This window comes from Budorcas taxicolor, chromosome 1, assembly GCF_023091745.1.
Source record: "Budorcas taxicolor isolate Tak-1 chromosome 1, Takin1.1, whole genome shotgun sequence".
NCBI lineage: Eukaryota > Metazoa > Chordata > Mammalia > Artiodactyla > Bovidae > Budorcas > Budorcas taxicolor.
Window position 1 is genome coordinate 145,067,451 of NC_068910.1, and position 20,207 is coordinate 145,087,657.

Sequence of the window (20,207 nt, forward strand, 5' to 3'; positions counted from 1 at the left end):
ATCACCCATCATCATTTCCAACTGGCTTGCCCAGTGTCACAGAACTGAGTCTGATCCCAGGCCAGCCACCCTTTCTGCTTCATTATATATCTCACTGCAGGGACATTTTTCCCTGCAGGGCTGAAGACACTATTATTTATCCTCCCACCATCACTACCTAGAATATTCCTCCACACCACCTGTTTTCTTTGAGTAGAAATCATGAGTTCATGGTAGTTGAAGATACATTCTCTGGAGCAGACTGCTTGTCTTCAAATGTTGGACCCACTGCTTGTAAGCTGTGAGATGTAATTCAATCTCCTCATCTGTAGATTGAGGATAACAGTCTCTCTTCCATATAAACAACCTCATCCATATAAAACACTTTAACAGAAACTGGCCCATAGTAAGGACTCAATATTTTCTACTCAGTGAATAAGAGGACAAGTTTTCAGTTCTTCACATGAAAACTTTGTAACTCATAGAAATTTTTTTTTTTTTTTTTTTTTTGATACACAGAAACTTTTGGCTCAAGGGGAGCTTACATATTGACCATTATGACCTCCCAAGCCCATTCGGTAGGAAGCTTGCTGCCTTGGGGATTTCTGCTCCACTTCAGGGCAGCATTAACTTCTGGGAAGGCAGCTGTACCCTAGTGCAAAAAGCTTGGACTTTAAAGCCTGGTTTTACAGTTTTCCTGTCATCTCCACCACATCATCGTATTACTATGCTTTATTACAAGAAAACCTATGGAGCTCTGATACAAGTCTTTCCAAATTACAATGTGTTTCAGAGAAAGCACTTAAATAGTGACAAAGCCCCATGAACATTCTTTTTTGCAGCGTAAGAATTATATCTGGGGTCTTCCTAGCTAAGAACAGTTCTAGCTTAGTATGTGACTGATTCTTGCAAAAATCTTGGAAAAAATCAATAGGTGCAAATCATGATCGAGAGCTCTCCTGGGCTAAGATATAGAAGATAAATGTTGATAATTATTCCTCAGAAATTAACTACAGGATCTTGGTACATATGAATATTAAATGTACAGAAAGTCCATGAAACATACATATGTATCTGTGTGGTGCATTTACTTTCTAAGATTTTTTTAGCATTTTAAATATTTCTCAATTTTCTTTCTATTTACAGGTAAATGCACAGTTGGATCACTCAAATCCAGTGTCTGATCAAGGTTAAATGATGTGCTTGTTAACTGTTCTAAATGGATGAAATTTCTTTCCCCCTTCCCTTAATTTTTATAAAACAGGGCAAAATAAATGAAAAGGCAACAGCAGCTTTGGCTGTTATATAGACATAGACAGGAATGTTGCTGGAACCATACTGATGGCTAGACGGCCACTCCATAAACCCTCTGCAACAGTTGTTCAGCAACATTGAAACATTCACTAGCCAAAGTAAAGAAGAGTAGAGTGTGATCTGACCATGTAATGAAGAAAAAGGAAAGAGGTTCCAAATTCACATATATTGAGGTCAAATACCACCTGAATTAGGTGCCACTGACAGAAGGAAATGTAAATTTGTTACTCTAGTACTTTAAATTTCATTTTCTAGGGGCAACAACAATCCTAGTTCCCAACACAAGCCAAAGACTTGTTAAACATGTCAACTGAGATTGGACACATGAAAAGTGTTTTCTAAACAGTAAAGTTCCCATGTCAGATTTTACTATTCCCTAATTAAAATGAGAAGGAATATACTTTCTCAAGGATAATTAGGGGCATGTTTCATCCACTCTCATCTCTAATTTCTTCAGGCTCCTCTCTAGAAAGTGCCATGTGTGTTTAACTAGGTATGGGGACTTCACCACTCTTACAGGTTTGTGCGTTCATCTTGCTTCATGGGAGGAAAATCTAACTAGCACACAGGTCCCAGGGAGGGAAATGAGGCTGATTAAGGAAAAACGGCAAGGAAAACAGATGGAGATGGGAGAGACAACAGGGGAGCTAAACCAACAAGAAACAGGAGTCAAGAAAAAAATTAACAAAAGAATGTATTTAAAAACAGACTTCTCCAGTTGGCATTTCAAATGAAACAGCTAACCATTAACTCCAACCCTTTGTATAGTGTCTTTTTGTTCTGGAGTCCTCTTGCAGCTTTAATTCTTGAAACTCGGGCGGCAGCACCAGACATAAATCCCAAAGGGAGAGGTATTGTTAAACCTTTTGCTGGTCATTCTTTTCTCAACACAAATGGACAAATTCTTAAGCCCGCTTACTCATTTCATGACGATCATTAGAAGAAAAAAAATTAAATCAAACTTGCATATTGAAAATGAAAACAAAAATACACACACACAAAAAAAACCCCTGCAGATAATAAATATCGCTGATTCACTTATTTTAAAACAAAGTCCAATTTTATTCATTCTTAATATCCTTGCAGTCCATTGTAAACCTTCTGCACTGATCCTTGTTTCAGTAGCTGTTTGATACCTGGAGAAAGAATGAACAAATGACTCCATTAACAAAAATGTAGCTTAAAGAGCATGTCTCACAGGAAGGCTCCACAAAAGGCCCTAGGACAAGCATGGATCTGAATTAAACAAGTAACCACCCATGTCCAACTTCATCACGTGTGGATACCCATACATGCACATCCAAGGTAATCCCTTGTCTTTGTGTCTCAGGCAGACATACAACACACACATCCCACAAAATTCCATGAGAAGAGGCAGTTGGAATGGACAGAAAGCTCTTCAGCTGTCTTCCATCCCTTCTTCTCTGTCCTCTTTCCACTTTTGACCTCTTTCCTTTCTCCTTTACCTTTTCCTTTTTACTTACGACCCACCACCTGGGCCCTCTTCTCAAGCAACCGTTGTAGCCTTCACCCTCCAAGCCTCTGATCCTTCTAAAGCAGAACTCATCTTTCCCTGAACAATAAACATTATACCCTCACCTTCTCTTGCTTCCTCTGACAACTGTTCTTTTGGAAAATCCACATCGAAAGTGATTATCAAAGAGCCCTTGATGTTGTTGTTGTCAAAGTTGGGGAGCCCTTCCCCTTTCTTCCATAGCTTGGCTCCAGGTCTGGTGATCTTATCCCGGGAAATATGTACCTGGAAAGCAAAAGGGGATGCTAGAGAAGGACTGTACTCTCAGAACACAACACAGCTTCCAGTGAGCACTGATACCTAGAGCTCATTTCACAGCTCAGCAGAGCACCAGGATGAAGGGGCAAGCAAAACATGTCTCTGTGGCTCCAAAGGACTGAAGTAACCTCAACATCAGCCACAGGAAGGCTTTAAAAGGACAGGACTTTTAAAAGAACTAGTTTGCTTACCTTGTGACCATCTAAGTGAGTAATGTCCATATCAAAGCCCACCAGAGACTCTACGAGGGAGATTGTCACATTTGTGTATAAGTCATCTCCTCGCCTTTCAAATATGGAGTGCCTGGAAGAGAACAAGGTAAAGATCAGTAACTTCCAAAGTCTTTTTTTGGAAGAGTTCAAAAAGTTTTTAGAAAAGTCATGGAAAAGGATGGATGCCACTCTTTCAAACAATAAGCATCTCTTAAGACACTCCTTTGTGTATAGTATTAATAGAGACTATAAAGTTAGTAGGATTTATTAAGCCCTCATCTTCAAGAGCTTGTGATCAGCAAAAGCATATAATTAAAATACAAGTAATCAGATTACGGAAAAAAGAGAAGGACTTCTGGCCATGGAGTTGGGGGAGAAGGGCATCAGAGATCGGTGGGGATCCCAGAGCTGGGTTTATAAGGCCCGGTCAGCTCTGAAGCTGTAGATAAGGAGGGTACATGGGAGGCTGGGGACAGGACAAGAGGGAATTCTGGCAAAGATATGGACTTGAGAAGGGACTAGGTTCATTCAGGAAACAGAACATATCCCAGTTTCCTGAGAAGTGATCAGAAAGACAAGGCAGATGAAGAACACTGGGGAAAGATCACTGAGATTAAGGAGTGCTATGAGAGAGCAAAGTCTTCGGCACTGGGGGCCCATTTCTCCATATTTGGGTGGGAATCTTGTTTCAGTGAATCCTTAGAAGCAGAGGCATCACTGGTCTCCAAAGTGGTAAACAAGCCTGAGTTCCAGGCAAAATTCTTATGTAAGGGGCACTGCATGTTGGAGAGAGACAACCAGGGAAGCTGCCCAGCAGCTGCAGATGACGTCACAGTAGGTCCTGTCTATGGAAAAGTCTCCCATTATTGCATGGGGCGCATTTCCTCAGTTAATATCTCTGACCTCCTCATCTGCTTCTCTTTCACAGCTCCTTACTTGTCTTATCAATGCTCTCCAACCAACATCGTTTAGAATCTTAAGTCCTGAGTAAATAAATAGTTAGGCTCAATAAGGGGCTCCAACCCAAAGAAGGCTTCCAAACTGAGATGACTTACTTGACAACTTTGATTCGGAACCGCAGGTCTCCTGGCTCTCCATCCACGTGAGGCTCACCTACTCAGAAGAGATTACCACACACTGTAAGCAGAACACTGCAAATCTGTTCAGTAGCTGAAAAAAGTTTTTAAAGCCACTAACTTGGGCTTTGACTGTTAAGCCTATCTGTGAGCACAGTCTCCCTACCTGGTTATATCAAATTTTAGATTATTAGTGAGGCTCACCTGTGCCTCAGGCACAGCAGTAAATAAGTTGACCTATTTCCTAAACAAAGAATGATTCACTGATTTCTGAACCTTATATTTTAAAGCTATTTTTTCTTCTAGAGTTTTAAATTTAACCCCAAAATGAGGTCTGAGAGCATCTTATTAATGCCAATTAGAGTTACGTCTCTTATTGGGGAGTTCAAATTAACCCATTAAGTTCTGAACATCTTAAACTTTGATATAATTTAGGCTGTGTGTGCATGTTAAGTCGCTCAGTCATGTCTGATTCTTTGTGACCCCATGGACCATAGCCCTCCAGGCTCCTCTGTCCATGGGATTCTCCAGGCAAGAATACTGAAGTGGGTTGCTATGCCTTCCTCCAGGGGATCTTCCTGATCTAGGGATCAAACCCACGTCTCTTATGCCTCCTGCATTGGCAAGCAGGTTCTTTATCACTAGCACCACCTGGGAAGCCCAACTTAGGCTACTAGACAGTAACTTTTGGCCATCGTATTCAAAGGATAAACAGTAATGCTACAGCTTAAAGATGGTCACAAAAAGCTTCCTGTATCCTAAAAAACAATGGAAGTGTGTTGGAAATGATGCATGCATTTACTACGTGGCCATGAAGTATGGGGTGAGGTGGGAGGTATTCGTAAGCAATCAGAGAGCAGAAAGTTATGATAATAAAACATCAATGTCAATATTTCACCTTCTCCAATAAAGGGGTACTCCATGCCGTCTCTCACCCCAGGTTCAATTTCTACCTCCAGTGTTCGTTCTTCATTCACTAGTCTGAGACAAAGAGAATTTAAAAGGAAAAACAAATGAAAATAAAAACCAAATCCCAGACACAGATAATTCAAGTTTTATCTACTCAATCTACTGTTTCTTGGAAGACTAGGCTATATCTCTAGATGACAAAGCCACTTGATATCCATTTACACCTTCCACCTGCCAAATGCCAAGGCAAAGCTTCTATGAATCCCGTAATCACGCAACCACTGACTCCAAAAGGGCCTACGGTTGGCTAGCTGCTTTAGCATGAGGATCAGTAACAGAGAAAAGCACTTACACTTACATCAGTGTCCACCTGAAAGGACAGTGTCATGTTTATCAGAAAATCTAACAGGTGAGTTTATCCTATCTGCTTTTTCCCCTGATCCCACAAATAAATGAGCTAGATTTAATATATACAATTGAAGGTTCAATAAATAGTTGTGTTCACAATATAATCAGCAAACAATATGTCTCTAATCTGAAATTTAGCTAGACATATGATTGCTCTAAATATTACAAGTAGAAAAAAATGGAATATCAACAGCTTTAAGAATATTCAGAAATAAAGCTGATTCGTTTATAGACATAGAAGAAGACATTCAGAAGAGATACTTTAAGAAAAAACAAAAATGTAAATTTCTTTGCTCTGTCCTCTGGCAGGACATGAGGAAGAGAGGGAAGGGAAAAAAATCTAGGTATGGACCACTGGCATTTTATTAAATCAATGAGATGATTAAAGTGTCCCTTGGCAGAGCGAACAAGGTGCTTCTACTCACTTGACATTCGGGCACTCGTCGCAGACCACCTCCTGGGTCATCTGGAAGCGCCCGGGGCCCAGCTGGGTGGTCCGCATCTCCTGCCTGCAGTTGCACTTCCGTTTGCCAGGGGCCTGCCTCGCCACGGGTTTGTTTCTAACCACCTAGGAAGTGCACACACAGCATAAGCTTCTCTTTGCATCCCCCAGATTTCAGTTTCCTCACCGGATCTGGGCTGGAACCTTCCCTTCTCTCCCAAGCCATCCTTCAGGGAGACCCACAGCTAAGGGAAGTCCTGGAGGAGTTACAAGTCAGCCCCCACACAGGACTGTAGTAAATGGATCTTTAACGGACTCAAATTCTAAAGCTGGAGGAGAGAGAGGAGGGTAAGAAAGAGAACTAGAAGATAGTGTGCATAGGATCACTTTTTCAAAGCCACAAAGAAATACTACAAATAGTCCACAGAATTACTATTTCTCGAGAAATTTGAGCTGTGTAAAGCAGGAGCCCTGAAGACCACAGCCTTCAAAAGCTGGCATGTGGCTCCCACTCCAAGATTAGCCATGATTAACCTCATGAAAACACTTCCTTGTTTCAGGCAATTCAATCTGGCAGTGTTTTCCAATGCTGCCTCAATCTAGATACTCAGCCTGTAAGAAGAGACACAATGAGCATCTCCTTGTAGCTGACTGCAATCAAATATTCTGATCCCTCCAAATCAAAGGATATATATATTATATCCTTCATATATAATAAAATATATGAAGAAATGCATGCCTATGCAGCTGAATGAGGCGAATGCTTGGAGAAAAATCCCTCAAAGCCTACTAGCATATGAAGCCCAGTTCAACAGAATAAACAATAAAAGTAATCAGAGCTAACAGTTATGGCACTTAATATGTGCCAAGCAAGGCCCTAATCACATGTATTTACGAAATCTTTATGACATAGATGCCGCTATCATCTCCATTTTACAGAGAATGGAATGAAAGCACAGAAAGGCTCAGTAATATGACCAAGGTCACACAACCAATGTATGGCAGAGCCAGGACTCTAAATCAGGCAAGTCTAGCTCCAAAGTCTGTACTTCTAACCACTATGCTCTTTTAGAGTAATTATTTTTCTTAAAAAGAATCGACCATGGGGACATTTAAATAGCAAGGTCACATACATTCTTTACAATAATTAGATTAACAAGGAATTTGCTAACTATAAGAAAGTGATGTGTACATTATGTATAGCCAATGACTACAGACAACAGGCCTGCAAGGGAACATGGGAAATTAATCTCTGTACCTGAATATAGGTATAAGGCTTCCTAATAGCACTGTTTGGAATTGGAAAAAAACTGGAAACAACCTACATGACTATTGATCCAATGTGGTCACAGTGAAATTCTATTCAATAGAATTATAGCTGTAAGCAACAACATGGGTGAATCCTGACAATATTAAGAGTAAGTAAAAAGAGGCCAGTCTCAGAAGATAATGTAGTCTGATGTTGTTTTCAAAAAGTCAGAAACAATGTGAGTGAACGAAATACTATTCAGGTATACATACACATATAATAGAACAAATAAAGAGTGGCAATAGAGATGAAACTCAGGATATGACGTAGTCACCTTGGAAGGGAGGTGGGGGGATGGAATAGGGAAGTAGCATGTAGGTAGATATAAGTCCTGGTTTGTTGTTTTATTAAGTTCTTGGGCTGAGAGATGAGTTCATGAAACAACTACAGCATATCATGAACTAATCATTAGTCCATGGAACATAATCATGGATTATGATTCATTCAATTCTATGCACTGCCCTCCTTCCTAAAAGACAGAGAAGGTACCCACAAACCTCTTAGTTTTAGTCATAAGAACACATTCTAGAGTTAATATGAATAGGTGCAAAATTTGGACTTACTTCTACAAAATTTCCTGCATACACTTCTTCCAAAGTGACTTCTAGATCTACAATAATATCACTTCCTCTTGGAATATTTCTGTCTTGCTGACGAGGGGTTCCTCCAAACATGAAACCAAAATCTCCAAAGAAGCTGTTGGTAAGTGTAAAATCATCAGGAAAAGAAATCAGAATTCACCTCTTACAATTTTAGTTTTCTTCACACTGATCAAATATTGTGACCTACCAATGAGCAAAACTGAAAGACATTTTTAATACACTGAAGTAATAACATCATATATAACTTATATAGTATTTATAGTATAAATATACAGCACATATATATTGCCCCAACACAAAAAAACTACTTTTAATATTGTCTAGATATACAATACAGTGTACAAAGTATGCCAATAAATTATAAATCAATGAAAAAATAATCTCTTTAATACTGACAAATATCAGAATATAATGGAGATGTTGAGAAAGGGTATAGTATATATAAGCCCATGTATTGCTGAAACCAACGGTAATTTTGGACTCTTGTAGTTTTCACCTTTATATGCTTTTTAGATACTAACTTTGGTGAAAGAAGCTACTGCTTCGTACAAAAATCTTGGATACATAATTAAACTAAAAAAGCATCAGCCTCAGTAAAACTCTGGACCTGACAGAAAAGGAAGTTCTGGTCTCATATGATCAAAATTAACTTGTGTTAAATAACAGAAGCATCACTTTAAGATTAATATAAACAGTGACCTTTAACTCCATAGGAGTTCTAATTTTAGCCTTAAATTTTGGTTAAGAAGTCTCAGATGTTAGCATAGTGATGACAACTATACAACCCCTCAACTCCTCCCTCCAGAAAAAAAAAGACAAAAAATCCCCCAGTCTCGGTGAACAGACTCCCTGAATCTTGAATAAAAGCAGAGGGGGAGGATTTGGGTGCAGGAGGGGCATGGGCAGAGCCTTTTCTCTTTCTGGCATCTCTGGGTATCACTTCTAACTGCCAAGAGGTTTGAACAGAACACTTCCCTGGTAGGCTAAAGCAGCCAAATCAATCCTGGGGAAGAGCAGGATTTCCTAACCGTATTACTCACACATCTTCACAGGTCCTGAAAACCTACCGTCACCCCCAAACACTAAACATAGCAACTGTGATTCTTACTTTTTTTGAGTTCACAAAACTCTTTAAGAATCTGAAGAAAGCATTGCATCCTCCCCCAACAGAAATGTATATTCAAATATCTTTTTATTTATAATTTGACTTAAAACCCCCAATCAAGACCACCTATTTATGCATCATCAGAGCACATGAAAATTCAAATGTTCAATAAAGTGGGCCTCAAAGAGTGGGAAGGTAAGGTGTTTATCATCCAGCCACTCAGCATTCTCAGAAAGCCGGGAGCAGCAAGAGACAGAGAGTTCTCTGCCCTGACTCCTTCCACCAATGCTGATGATCACAATCATCCCTTTCTTGCTGCCAGGATGAAAAGGCAGCTCTGGGTATAGGAGCAGGAATTTCTCTCTCTTACAAGAATCACCTTGCTCAGTAAGTGGTTTGCAGATTTGAAGACAGCGAGGAGACAAAATGAACTGGTTTCCAACATAGATCATCCCCAACAGAGTGGGAATTGATTCAACTGATATGGCTGGCTAGAAGGACATCCCTATAAGTACTACCCATCTTTGCTGGAGCTTTGTGAAAATAGAGAGGTATATTCCCATACAAAGGATGATGAATGACCTGCTGGTCAAGGATCAGTTGAGTTGTACTTTTCATCAAAAGATTCTGAGCAAGGATAATTCTTTAATAATAAGTGATCCACTCTCAGACACTAATACTTTGCAGATGGATAAATTACTTACTGTGAAAAAATGTCTCCATGGGAGCTCTGATGGCCATCTTTCAAGCCCTCTTCACCATATGTATCATACTGTTTCCGTTTCTCACTATCCGACAGAACCTGGGGGCAAAAGCCAGTGGAGGAAATGATTATGAAAAATGGTCTGGTAAGGTGCATTCACATTTATGTTTTAAAATTTTTAAACTCTGATACTGTGTGTAAAATTTTAGTGGATGGTGGTTTTCATTATGTATGGTATTAAGGCATGTTTAAGAGTTAATAAATTCTTTGATCCACATTCACTTTGTAACTTTTCACAATGCTCAACTCATGTTTTTAATTTAAATTGATCAGAACTACGGAGCTGCATAAACATCATGCAGATTAGCACTAACAAGATTAGCGACATGGCTATGAATGTGAGGGCAGTAACAGGAAAGAGTGAGATGAATCCCTATACCATAAGCTCTACCCGACACTACCCCAACACAAATTAAGAGATTGGCAAATCGAGAGAATCAGATGACAGGTTTCCAGAAAGGTCTACACTGCAATATTTTCATATTCCCCTTTCATTCTTTTGATATATGTAGAAATCCATTTGTGGAAGAGTGCTGTCTGGCACATACAGCTCACAACATCCTGAGTCTGAACTGCAAAGAGTGAAAAGGGATACTGCTCTACGAAGGATGCTCAAGCTCAATTTCACAACTTGAAAAAAGACTTTCTAAAGTTTTAATGGTTTTAGAAAACTAGATGCTCAGTCATAAGTATATGCTTTCTCACTGGGACCATTTCATATCTAGAATAAAGAATGTAAAACAAAATAAGCTTCAGCGTTATTCAAAATTTGCCTTCCAGAAAAAGCTTCCCATTTACTGACAGCATTCTGAAATATATGCACTTTGAAGGGGCTTTCCAGGTGGCTCAGTGGTAAAGAATCCGCCTGCTAAGCAGGAGATGCAGGTTTGATCCCTGGGTTGGGAAGACCCCCTGGAGAAGGAAATGGCAACCCTCTCCAGAATTCCTGTCTGGAGAATTCCATGGGCAGAGGAGCCTGGCGAGCTACAGTCCCATGGCATCGCAAAGAGACTGACAGAACTTAGCAACTAAACAACAACATAACTGAAAATTAAACAACTTTATGCTCTTTGGTATTCTTACATTTCTATTTAGACAGCAGACGGAAGGAAAAAGTTATTCGAAACTCATACTTGTGTTGGCTCAGGAAAAAAAAAGGTTGGAAATATATGGGGCTTGTTGACTCAGCAAAACAAAGGGAAGATCTGATTGGCATATGTAAATAGGACACATTTTTGGCTCAGGGCCTGAATGATGTGTAAGGAGCCACAGTAAAAAAAAAAAAAAACCAAACTATTAACATTTAAGATACATTCAGAAGGATAAGAAGAAAGTCAGTGTATAAGAGAGTGAGCATTCTTAAAATCAAAGAGAAATGAGTTAGACTAGAAGTGACAAGAGTACTCAACTAAAACCACTACGATAGAGCAGGTGAAAAATAAAGGGTTTGGTAAATATCCTTAAAAAAAAAAAAAAAGCTACTTTGGGGAAATAGAAATGGGCAGAGTTAACTTAAAAAACAAAACAGAAAAACCCTCATTATTATGTTATCAGGATTTTCAATATTTTCACTTTCAAGTCCATTTCTCTGTTCTTGTCTTGGCAAAGAAATTAATTCCACATTGGATCCATAAGAAATTCCATTTCAAACCCCCCCAAACAAAGACTATTTTTAAGTCAGCTTCTTTTTGGACATAGGAGGCTTCTGTAATAACTCATCCAAAACTACCCTTAAAGTTATCTATTATCATTCACTTACTCCTCACTTCTCTTCTGTCTAAAGAATGCAGTTTTATTCCAGTCTTGCAAACTTTTATTTTTAAGAGAAAGAGAGGAATTTCTTAGTTGACTGGCCAATCAACCAGTCTCAACTAATTACCTGCAGTAATCTCAGCTCAGTAGAGAAGATAGACGTATTCACAATAGACCCTTCAACTTTAGTGAGATTTTGATTTGTGGACACTGATTTATCCAAGGACCAAAGACAGGCAATCAAGTGAATGACACAAAGAAGAAAGAAAATTTGAACTGGGGACTAGAAAGGTTCTGAGTTAAAATGCAATCTCATTGAATGATGCATGTATAGCCTGCCTCGGTCATGGTGAAACAACATGGAGAATTTACAAAGAGCATGGAAAATCCTTAGCAACAGTTCTCCCACAAAATAGTTTTGATTATTGGGTTTCTATCAAGTAATGGGAGTATTCATGGTAAATAAAGTGCAAAACATGGAATCCATATTAACAAGAAACAAAAGGTTACATACAGTAATTTAAGAGGGTCCACCAACTCTCTTAAGTTTATTTGTGAGCCTAAGGTTAGGAATTTTGGTCCTACAGCTGTTGAGAGGAGAAAGGGAAACCCCATTAATTTTAAGTTTCATGTGCATATAAATCACTTTTACTTCATTCACTTCTTTAACCCAGGCGGCCTTAGGAATCCCCTCTTTGTGGTTTCTTCCACTAAAATATTTTCCAGACTTGTTTCCAATCTTCTCACTATATAGGGATTTAATCTGAATTCAGAAGCTGTAGCTCCCTGACTCAGTTCAGTTCAGTTTAGTTCACTCGGTCGTGTCCGACTCTTTGCGACCCCATGAATTGCAGCACGCCAGGCCTCCCTGTCCATCACCAACTCCCAGAGTTCACTCAGATTCAAGTCCATCAAGTCAGTGATGCCATCCAGCCATCTCATCCTCTGTCGTCCCCTTCTCCTGCTCCCAGTCCCTCCCAGCATCAGAGTCTTTTCCAATGAGTCAACTCCTCGCATCAGGTAGCCAAAGTACTGGAGTCTTAGCTTTAGCATCATTCCTTCCAAAGAAATCCCAGGGCTGATCTCCTTCAGAATGGACTGGTTGGATCTCCTTGCAGTCCAAGGGACTCTCAAGAATCTTCTCCAACACCACAGTTCAAAAGCATCAATTCTTTGGCGCTCAGCCTTCTTCACTGTCCAACTCTCACATCCATACATGACTACTGGAAAAACCATAGCCTTGACTAGACGGACCTTAGTTGGCAAAGTAATGCTTTTGAATATGCTATCTAGGTTGGTCATAACTTTTCTTCCAAGGAGTAAGCATCTTTTAATTTCATGGCTGCAGTCACCATCTGCAGTGATTTTGGAGCCCAAAAAGATAAAGTCTGACACGCTGGACTGGAAGAAACACAAACTGGAATCAAGATTGCCGGGAGAAATATCAATAACCTCAGATATGCAGATGACACCACCCTTATGGCAGAAAGTGAAGAGGAACTAAAAAGCCTCTTGATGAAAGTGAAAGAGGAGTGAAAAAGTTGGCTTAAAGCTCAACATTCAGAAAAGGAAGATCATGGCATTGGGTCCCATCACTTCATGGGAAATAGATGGGGAAACAGTGGAAACAGTGTCAGCTCCCTGACTACTGGAGTCAAATTATTTTTTTCTGTGCCCTTTTAGAAAATGGGAATAAATGGTGACTAGAACTGATAACAATGTATTGTATAGCTGCAAGCTGTGAAGAAAGCAGAAAGTAAATGTCCTCACTATAAAAAGAAATATATGATGTGATGGACTGAGCAAAATCCTTTCACAATGTATACACATATCAAATCACCACAACGTACACTTTACATATCTTACAATTTCATTTATCAATTATATCTCAACAAAGCTGAAAAAAAAATATAACCACCATCTCTTATCCTATTTCTAGGGGAAAGGTGAATTGCAACACATGCTAAGCAGCTAACTCTTAAATTAATACACATGAAAGATTATCAGCTGCTTATTTGTAAAAATTTTTTCACCATGGTGTTGTGTAAAATGGTTCTGTGTGAAACGGTTTTTCAAACAGTAAAAAAGGTGATTAGGATTCAGTAAATACTCCTCTGTGTTGTTAAAAATGAAAAAGAAAGAAAATGGGAATAAGAATATGCCCAGCTCTACTATATTTCATGTTGTCCTAATGAAGATTAAATGAAATGATACACATCAAAATGTTTTAACGTCTAGATCAGAGGTTGCAAATTCAAACTATAGCTATGTTTTCTTTGATCTGCACATAAAAGAAAATTTTAAGTTGAATTAGTTCCCAACACGTTATAACCAGGAAAATTTACCAAAAAACCCAGCAATTCCACTCCTCTAGAAAAATTAAATGATCTGGCAACACAGTGCTTACATCTATATATGGCAAAAACTGGTTGGGGTTGAATAACAGCTGCTCCCTTGAAATGAGTCAAGAAGTCTTCAGTTTGTCACAGTCCTCTTCATTCCCTGATGATTGCTAAAATGGAGGTAGAATATCCACTCTCCTGTTTTATCTAATACCTGCCATGCATATTATCTGCCCGGTCCACATAGGTGGGTGGATGTGCAAGCCTCATTTAGATTTTGTTTCTGCTTCTGGCTCCAACTTCCAATCTACTATTAATCTACCAATTCTATCTGCCTTCATCTTTTTTAACACTACTCTCCTTAATAAAACAAATGCTGATATGAAAAGGGCAGGAAGTAGTACCTTCTAAAATACATGTACAATATAGCACTGAGCACTACTTTTATCTATTGTCTATTTCTTTTAAAAAGTGACCTGAAAAATGGGAGTGTTACTCTGTGTTACATGGTCTTTTCTGTATCTGCAGGTTTTGTTTATACTTTACCTTCTTCCTGACTCACCTCATAAGCAGCACCCAGATCCTGGAATTTCTCCTGTGCCCGTGGATCATCAGGATTCCGGTCAGGATGAAGCTGCAGGGCTAGTTTTCTGTAGGCCTTTTTAATATCCTTTATAGAGGCACTACGAGGCACCCCCAAGATCTTATAGAAGTCTCGCCTGGGGATGCAGGAGAAGGAGAAGATACTTCATTAAAGGGTTATACATTACATTTTTAAAAGTGAAATTTTTTCCTTTACATTTAGGTTTGTGTCTGAGCAAAGAGGTAGGAAAATGAAGGTACCTATGTGACACACAAAAAGAATGACTTAAAAAAAAAACCACACCAGAATTTGTAATGAGTTTCATACACTGAAGCAATCATAATGAGCGGCTATGTACTTTTTGAACAATGCTAGGATTATTCAAAGTATCTGTGGCATTCTTAGGATAACTAGTTCTAGTCAAGAAAGTCATTTTCTTATTTTATGGTCACACTGCTATAATCAAATTGAGTCTGTCGTCCTCTATTATCGACTTCAAATGACTTGACTGCTTCCAAAGATCAAATAATCTCAAAGGATGATTTTCTTTATCCAAAAAAATTGTATCACATAAACGTTCTGACTAACAGTAGCACTCTTTGAATGCTAAAGATGAAGTGGCTGAAATTAACTTCAGAGGTTAACACAGAATTTAAGTCAAAGCCCAAACAAGAGAAGCCTGAAAAGAGAATAACATTCATTTGAATGTATGAGTTGTGGAGTTTTGCGCCGAAAAAGAGAAAATATCAATTTTGCAGTCATTCAGTCAGTTCAGTCACTCAGTCGTGTCCGACTCTTTGCAACTCCATGCATTGGAGGAGGAAGTGGCAACTCACTCCAGTGTTCTTGCCTGGAGAATCCCAGGGACAGGGCAGCCTGGTGGGCAGCCATCTATGGGATCGCACAGAGTTGGACACGACTGAAGCAACTTAGCAGCAGCAGCAGCATACTGACATCTTGTTCAAACAACTTAAGGTACACATTGCTTTAAGTGCAAAAAGTGCTAACAAAAACATGTTAAAAATACAATAAAGTTTTACCTAGGAGAAGAAGATTTTTATTTTAGAAATATAAGATGTTTCACAAGGAAAAAAAAACAACAACAAAGTTTAAGCATATATGCACACGGGCAGGGGGAAACTTTTAAGAGAATAATAAGCACTTAAAGTGTCACGTTCTTCTACGTAGTGCTTTCTTCTTTCAGAGTAACCTACAAATTTGTCAGAAGCTAAGGATTTACTATTTTCCACATTCTAAATATGAGCCTGGCATATCAAACTCAGTGGGCACCGGCCCTACAGGACAGTGGATCTTAAAGGCTGGAGAATCTCTAGAGTCCAGGAGGTCCTGCTTCCTTCAAACAGGTGGCACATTATTCTCCTCATGTCAAAGATGGGAATTTTGGGTTTCTTTCAAAGTCACATAATTTATAAGTTGGGTGGGGCTAGAATTCCAGTCTACTAGCTATTGGTGAAATGTTTCTCCCCTCTGCTTGTAATACTACTCAGCTCCCAAAGAATGCTTCCTGGAGAGACAATGTGGCATGACAGCTTAGGCTCAGTATCTCACGAAGCTGAAAGGTACAAGAGCTCTTCAAAGGGTCTGCCTTGCTCCTTCATTCCAATTTCTTTCAGTCCCGGCATGGCTACTCTACCTATTCTCCCCACTTCCTCACTTTGCCTGGTATCACAACCCACCCACTTTAATGCCAGCCCAACGGCTCGTTGTAGACTTAACACTGTATCGTCCCCTTCTCCAAACTCAGCAGCCCCCCATCCCACGTTGCGTTTGCCACTGCATGCAACCCTCGCTTCTCTGGGCAAATCTAGCTCTAGGGCTTCTGAGTCTAAGCCCCTATCTCCTGGGTCACCCACTGTCCTCCTCTCCATCCCACTAGCCTGGCCCACACTACCCACTCCTCTCCACCGCCTCACCACAGCAACGCCCCCTACCACTCCCCCCGTCGGACAATGTCCCCTTCTCTCCCCAGCCTCCTTCCCAGCCAAGACTGACTTAATGGCCCCGTGCCCGCAGATTCCAATTCCTCACCCGGCGATCACGGTCCCGATGAGGTACAGCAGCAACAGGCAGAAGGTGCCCAGGTTCTGCGGGGCCATAGTCCCTCTGTGCCGGCCCCGGTCCCCCGCACTCCTTACAGCCCCCGCCGCCGCGTCGGCTCGTCAGCCCACCGGGCCCTGAGAGGCCGCCTTACGCCCGGGTCTCCGACTTAGTTAGGAGCGGTAGCTAGCTTGCCCCCTCCTCTACCAGTCCACTTCCCGGGAGTCCCGAGTCCCGGCGAGAGAAGCCTCTAGCGGGCCAGAGCCAATCGCTGCTCCGGACATCACACGCGGCCGGCGCCTCACAGCCAATCAGTGCAGTACACTTCACCTCCGAGGCGGCGCGGGCGGCCAGTTAGGCTTCGGGACTGCAGCCGCAGCTCCCGGCCAATTAGAAGGGGAAACGTCAGAGAATCGCGCCGCCGCAGGAATCCGTCCGGCCCAGGCACCTGCCAGTCGGAGAAAATTACGTAAAGATTGGTGATGTAGGATGCGTCCTAGAGCCGGCGTCCACGGTACGAGAAGTTTCCCTCCGCCCGCCTCCTTGGACTCTCTACCAATCACAAGGCTCTTCCTCCAGCACTGGCCAATTGCAGGAGGGAGGTTTTATCTTGGTTACAAGTCTAGGAATTTCATTCATGTAGAGCTAGGCGCTGGACGCCCGGGAGGAGGTACGCGAGCGAGATGGGCGGGGACAATGACTGAAAGTCAACGGTACAACGGACGCGACGCTTAGGTCATGTTTTGCTTTCTCCTAACAAAACTCACGAGAAAACTGTCTTCGTTTCGCAAAGAAGAGGCCTGATGTCCGTGGAAGCAGACAGACTTAGGTTCGAATTCAGCTTCCACCACTTCTAGCGGTGAGAACATGCGCCTTGTCCCAAGTCTGAGCCTAAGCTTCTTTTCTACAAAACTGAGGCACAGCATTTACTGATAGTATTGTGAAATTTTAATCTGTAAGCCGTCTAGCGCAGCGTCTGGCACATAGTAAGCACGCAAAGAATAATAAATATTACACTTAAAAGAACCAAAAAAAAAAAAAAGAACAGAAACGACCCTCTGACCCCTTCCACCCACCCCTTTGCTCATTTCAGTAAATCATCACTGCAAAGCTTCAGGTATCTTCCTTGATTTCTCTCCTGTGTCCCCTATCCGAATCTTTACCTTTAAACCATTTCTTGAATCTGTCCACTATTATATATCTCCACCACCTCTTGGCCAAGTCACATCATCTCCCACCAGGCAAGGGCTTCCTAACTGGTCTCCCTGCCTCCACTCCTAATATCTTAGGATCTCTTTCTCACCCCGACCCTTTTCCCTGCCATGATTTTTTACACACATGTCAGATCATATAATTTCTCTGCTTAAAAGCCTCGAATGACTTTCCATTGCACAATAAGATCCCCAGCCTTTATACTAGCTATTAGATAATATAATAATGTTTACTTGTTTAGCCACTAAGTCGTGTCCAACCCTTTGTCACCCCATGGACTGTAGCCTGCCAGGCTCCTCTGTCCATGGGATTCTCCAGGCAAGAATACTAGAGTGGGTCGCTATTTCCTTCTCCAGGGGATCTTCCTGACCCAGGGATCAAACCATGTCTCCTGCATTGGCAGGCGGATGCTTTACCACTGAGTCACCAGGGAAGCCCCATAAGAAATGTCTAAAGAGATTTAAAATATATCAATTATATATATGTATATCAGTTGGGTATCATACACATTAAAAATATTAATAGGCAGTGAAAGACAAATATATAACTTTAAATAAACCATCTACCTAATTATTCTCTAAGTGGGTAACTAGTGTTTAAAAAGTTTAAAGAGGAATACTGGCCTAGCTGAGTCAATGTTAAAACATTGATAATATAAAGAAACAGATTTGTTCAGTTGCTCAGTCATGTTTGTATCTGACTCTTTGCGACCCCATGGAAAGCAGCAGGCCAGGCTTTCCTGTCCTTCACTATCTCCAGTAGTTTGCTCAAACTCATGTCCATTGAATCGGTGATACCATCCACCTATCTCATCCTCAGGAAGAGAAGGGGTGACTGAGGGTGAGACGAAAGAAATGGAAGCAGTCACCCAAATTTTCAGAATAATGTTAATCCTAGAAAATATCTTAGTTCTAAAATCTAGTAACATCCCAAAGGCGAGAGTCTCTTCCTGTACAATCCTAAAAGTCTGTACTGTTACATCTCAAAAAATAAGGAATGTGTATAAAGTCAGATTAAGATGATAATCTAAAATCTCTCAGTCTAGAATATAAAGAGCTGGGGAAGTGGGAGAATGATACTGTTCAAACATGCCAGTGATCATCTGCAGAATAAATATAATGAAATAAAAATTTATGGGAACTTAAATAGAGAAAGCAAACCTCACAGATAAATATTTGAACCATGACTGGCAATGCAGCTATGGTGATCAAGTGATCACAGCAGGCGGCAGGCAGAAGTCAGAATCAGGAAGCAGGACATGGGGAGGCATGTATAAATGAATGCACCCTGACTCTCAGCATCATTCCAGTGTGCCACTAGCCAAGTTTCAAGTGCTCTATAGCCACATGTGGCCAGTAAGAAACATTATTTTTTAATAAAGCTGGGAAAAAAAGAACAAAAAATGTACATGATCTGTACCTTCACCTAGTATACTCCTTACCACGTTTTCCAGCAAAACAGTTTCCTTTATCTTTTTTGAATACATTAAGCTCATTCCTGGTTAGGGCCTTTATTCTAGTTTTTTCTGCCTGAAACACTCTTCCCTCAGATCCTAACAGGGGTGACTCCTTTTTAAACTCAGATAACAGCTTAAATTCACCACTTTATAGCAGACTTCCTTGACGGGGCAACCAAAATTAGCAACTATTGAATCTCTGTTCTTATACTGCTCTGTTTTATTATTTTCATCCCTGCCCTAACACACACATACTGGAATGCCAGTTTCATGAGAGCATGAATATGGACTGTTCTCTTAACAGCTGTTTAAGGCAGCAGCTTAGAACAGAGTCTGCCACGGCGTAAAAGTCGCTTTGACTGTGATCTTCATGTGCTGGCTTCTTATTCTTCAGGCCTCAGCTCAGATTTGGCACTCACCCATTGTCCCTATCAAAATATACACTCCAAGAAAACAAGGGCTTTATGTTTTGTTCACTACTGTAATTCAAGTGGCTAACACTGTGCCAGATACAGTGCAGAGCTAAGAGGGAGACCAGGTTACTGCTTTCAGGAAGATGCCTACTAAGAGAGAGAGGCCACATGCAAGAGGAGCTAAATTGCATTTTACGGTCTTTTTTACCTTTGTATCTCCCACACCTAGAGGCCATAAACGAACTAAGAAAACAGAAAATGGCCAAAAATCATAAAATGAAAGTTTAGAGAAAAGAGTGATGTTCTTATACTAGGTGAAATCCAAAAAAAACTTCCTAAAGGCAGTAACACGGTTGACATGAGCTCACCCTGGGTCGCTCTCGCTTCAGATAGCCTGGGTTTGTATCTTTGCTCGGTCGCTGTGTTACTTTCACCTCTCTAAGCCCTAGTTTCTTCATCTGTAAAACAAGTGTACTTAGA

The 20,207-nt window shown here is 40.6% G+C and overlaps 1 protein-coding gene across 1 annotated transcript; it reads right to left on the bottom strand.

The window, feature by feature from the left end:
• Window positions 1-1,970: 1,970 nt before the first annotated feature.
• On the bottom strand, window positions 1,971-16,869 carry DNAJB11 (DnaJ heat shock protein family (Hsp40) member B11). Its single transcript, XM_052641010.1, has 10 exons — window positions 16,638-16,869; window positions 14,568-14,724; window positions 9,853-9,950; window positions 8,005-8,137; window positions 6,116-6,258; window positions 5,272-5,354; window positions 4,353-4,410; window positions 3,277-3,388; window positions 2,893-3,052; window positions 1,971-2,429 (listed from the first exon to the last, which is right to left on the bottom strand). Exons 1-10 carry the CDS (start codon window positions 16,703-16,705, stop codon window positions 2,365-2,367), a joined length of 1,077 nt encoding a protein of 358 aa, XP_052496970.1. The 5' UTR covers window positions 16,706-16,869; the 3' UTR covers window positions 1,971-2,364.
• Window positions 16,870-20,207: the final 3,338 nt, after the last annotated feature.

Bases quoted from the DNA above. Each gene is read 5' to 3' on its own strand.
- DNAJB11 (XM_052641010.1), bottom strand. From the start codon at position 16,705: ATGGCCCCGCAGAACCTGGGCACCTTCTGCCTGTTGCTGCTGTACCTC. The intron at 14,725-16,637 runs GTGAGGAATTGG...CTGCATCCCCAG, and splicing joins ATCGGGACCGTGATCGCCGG to GCGAGACTTCTATAAGATCT. The intron at 4,411-5,271 runs GTGAAATATTGA...TCTTCTGAGTAG, and splicing joins GTACCCCTTTATTGGAGAAG to GTGAGCCTCACGTGGATGGA.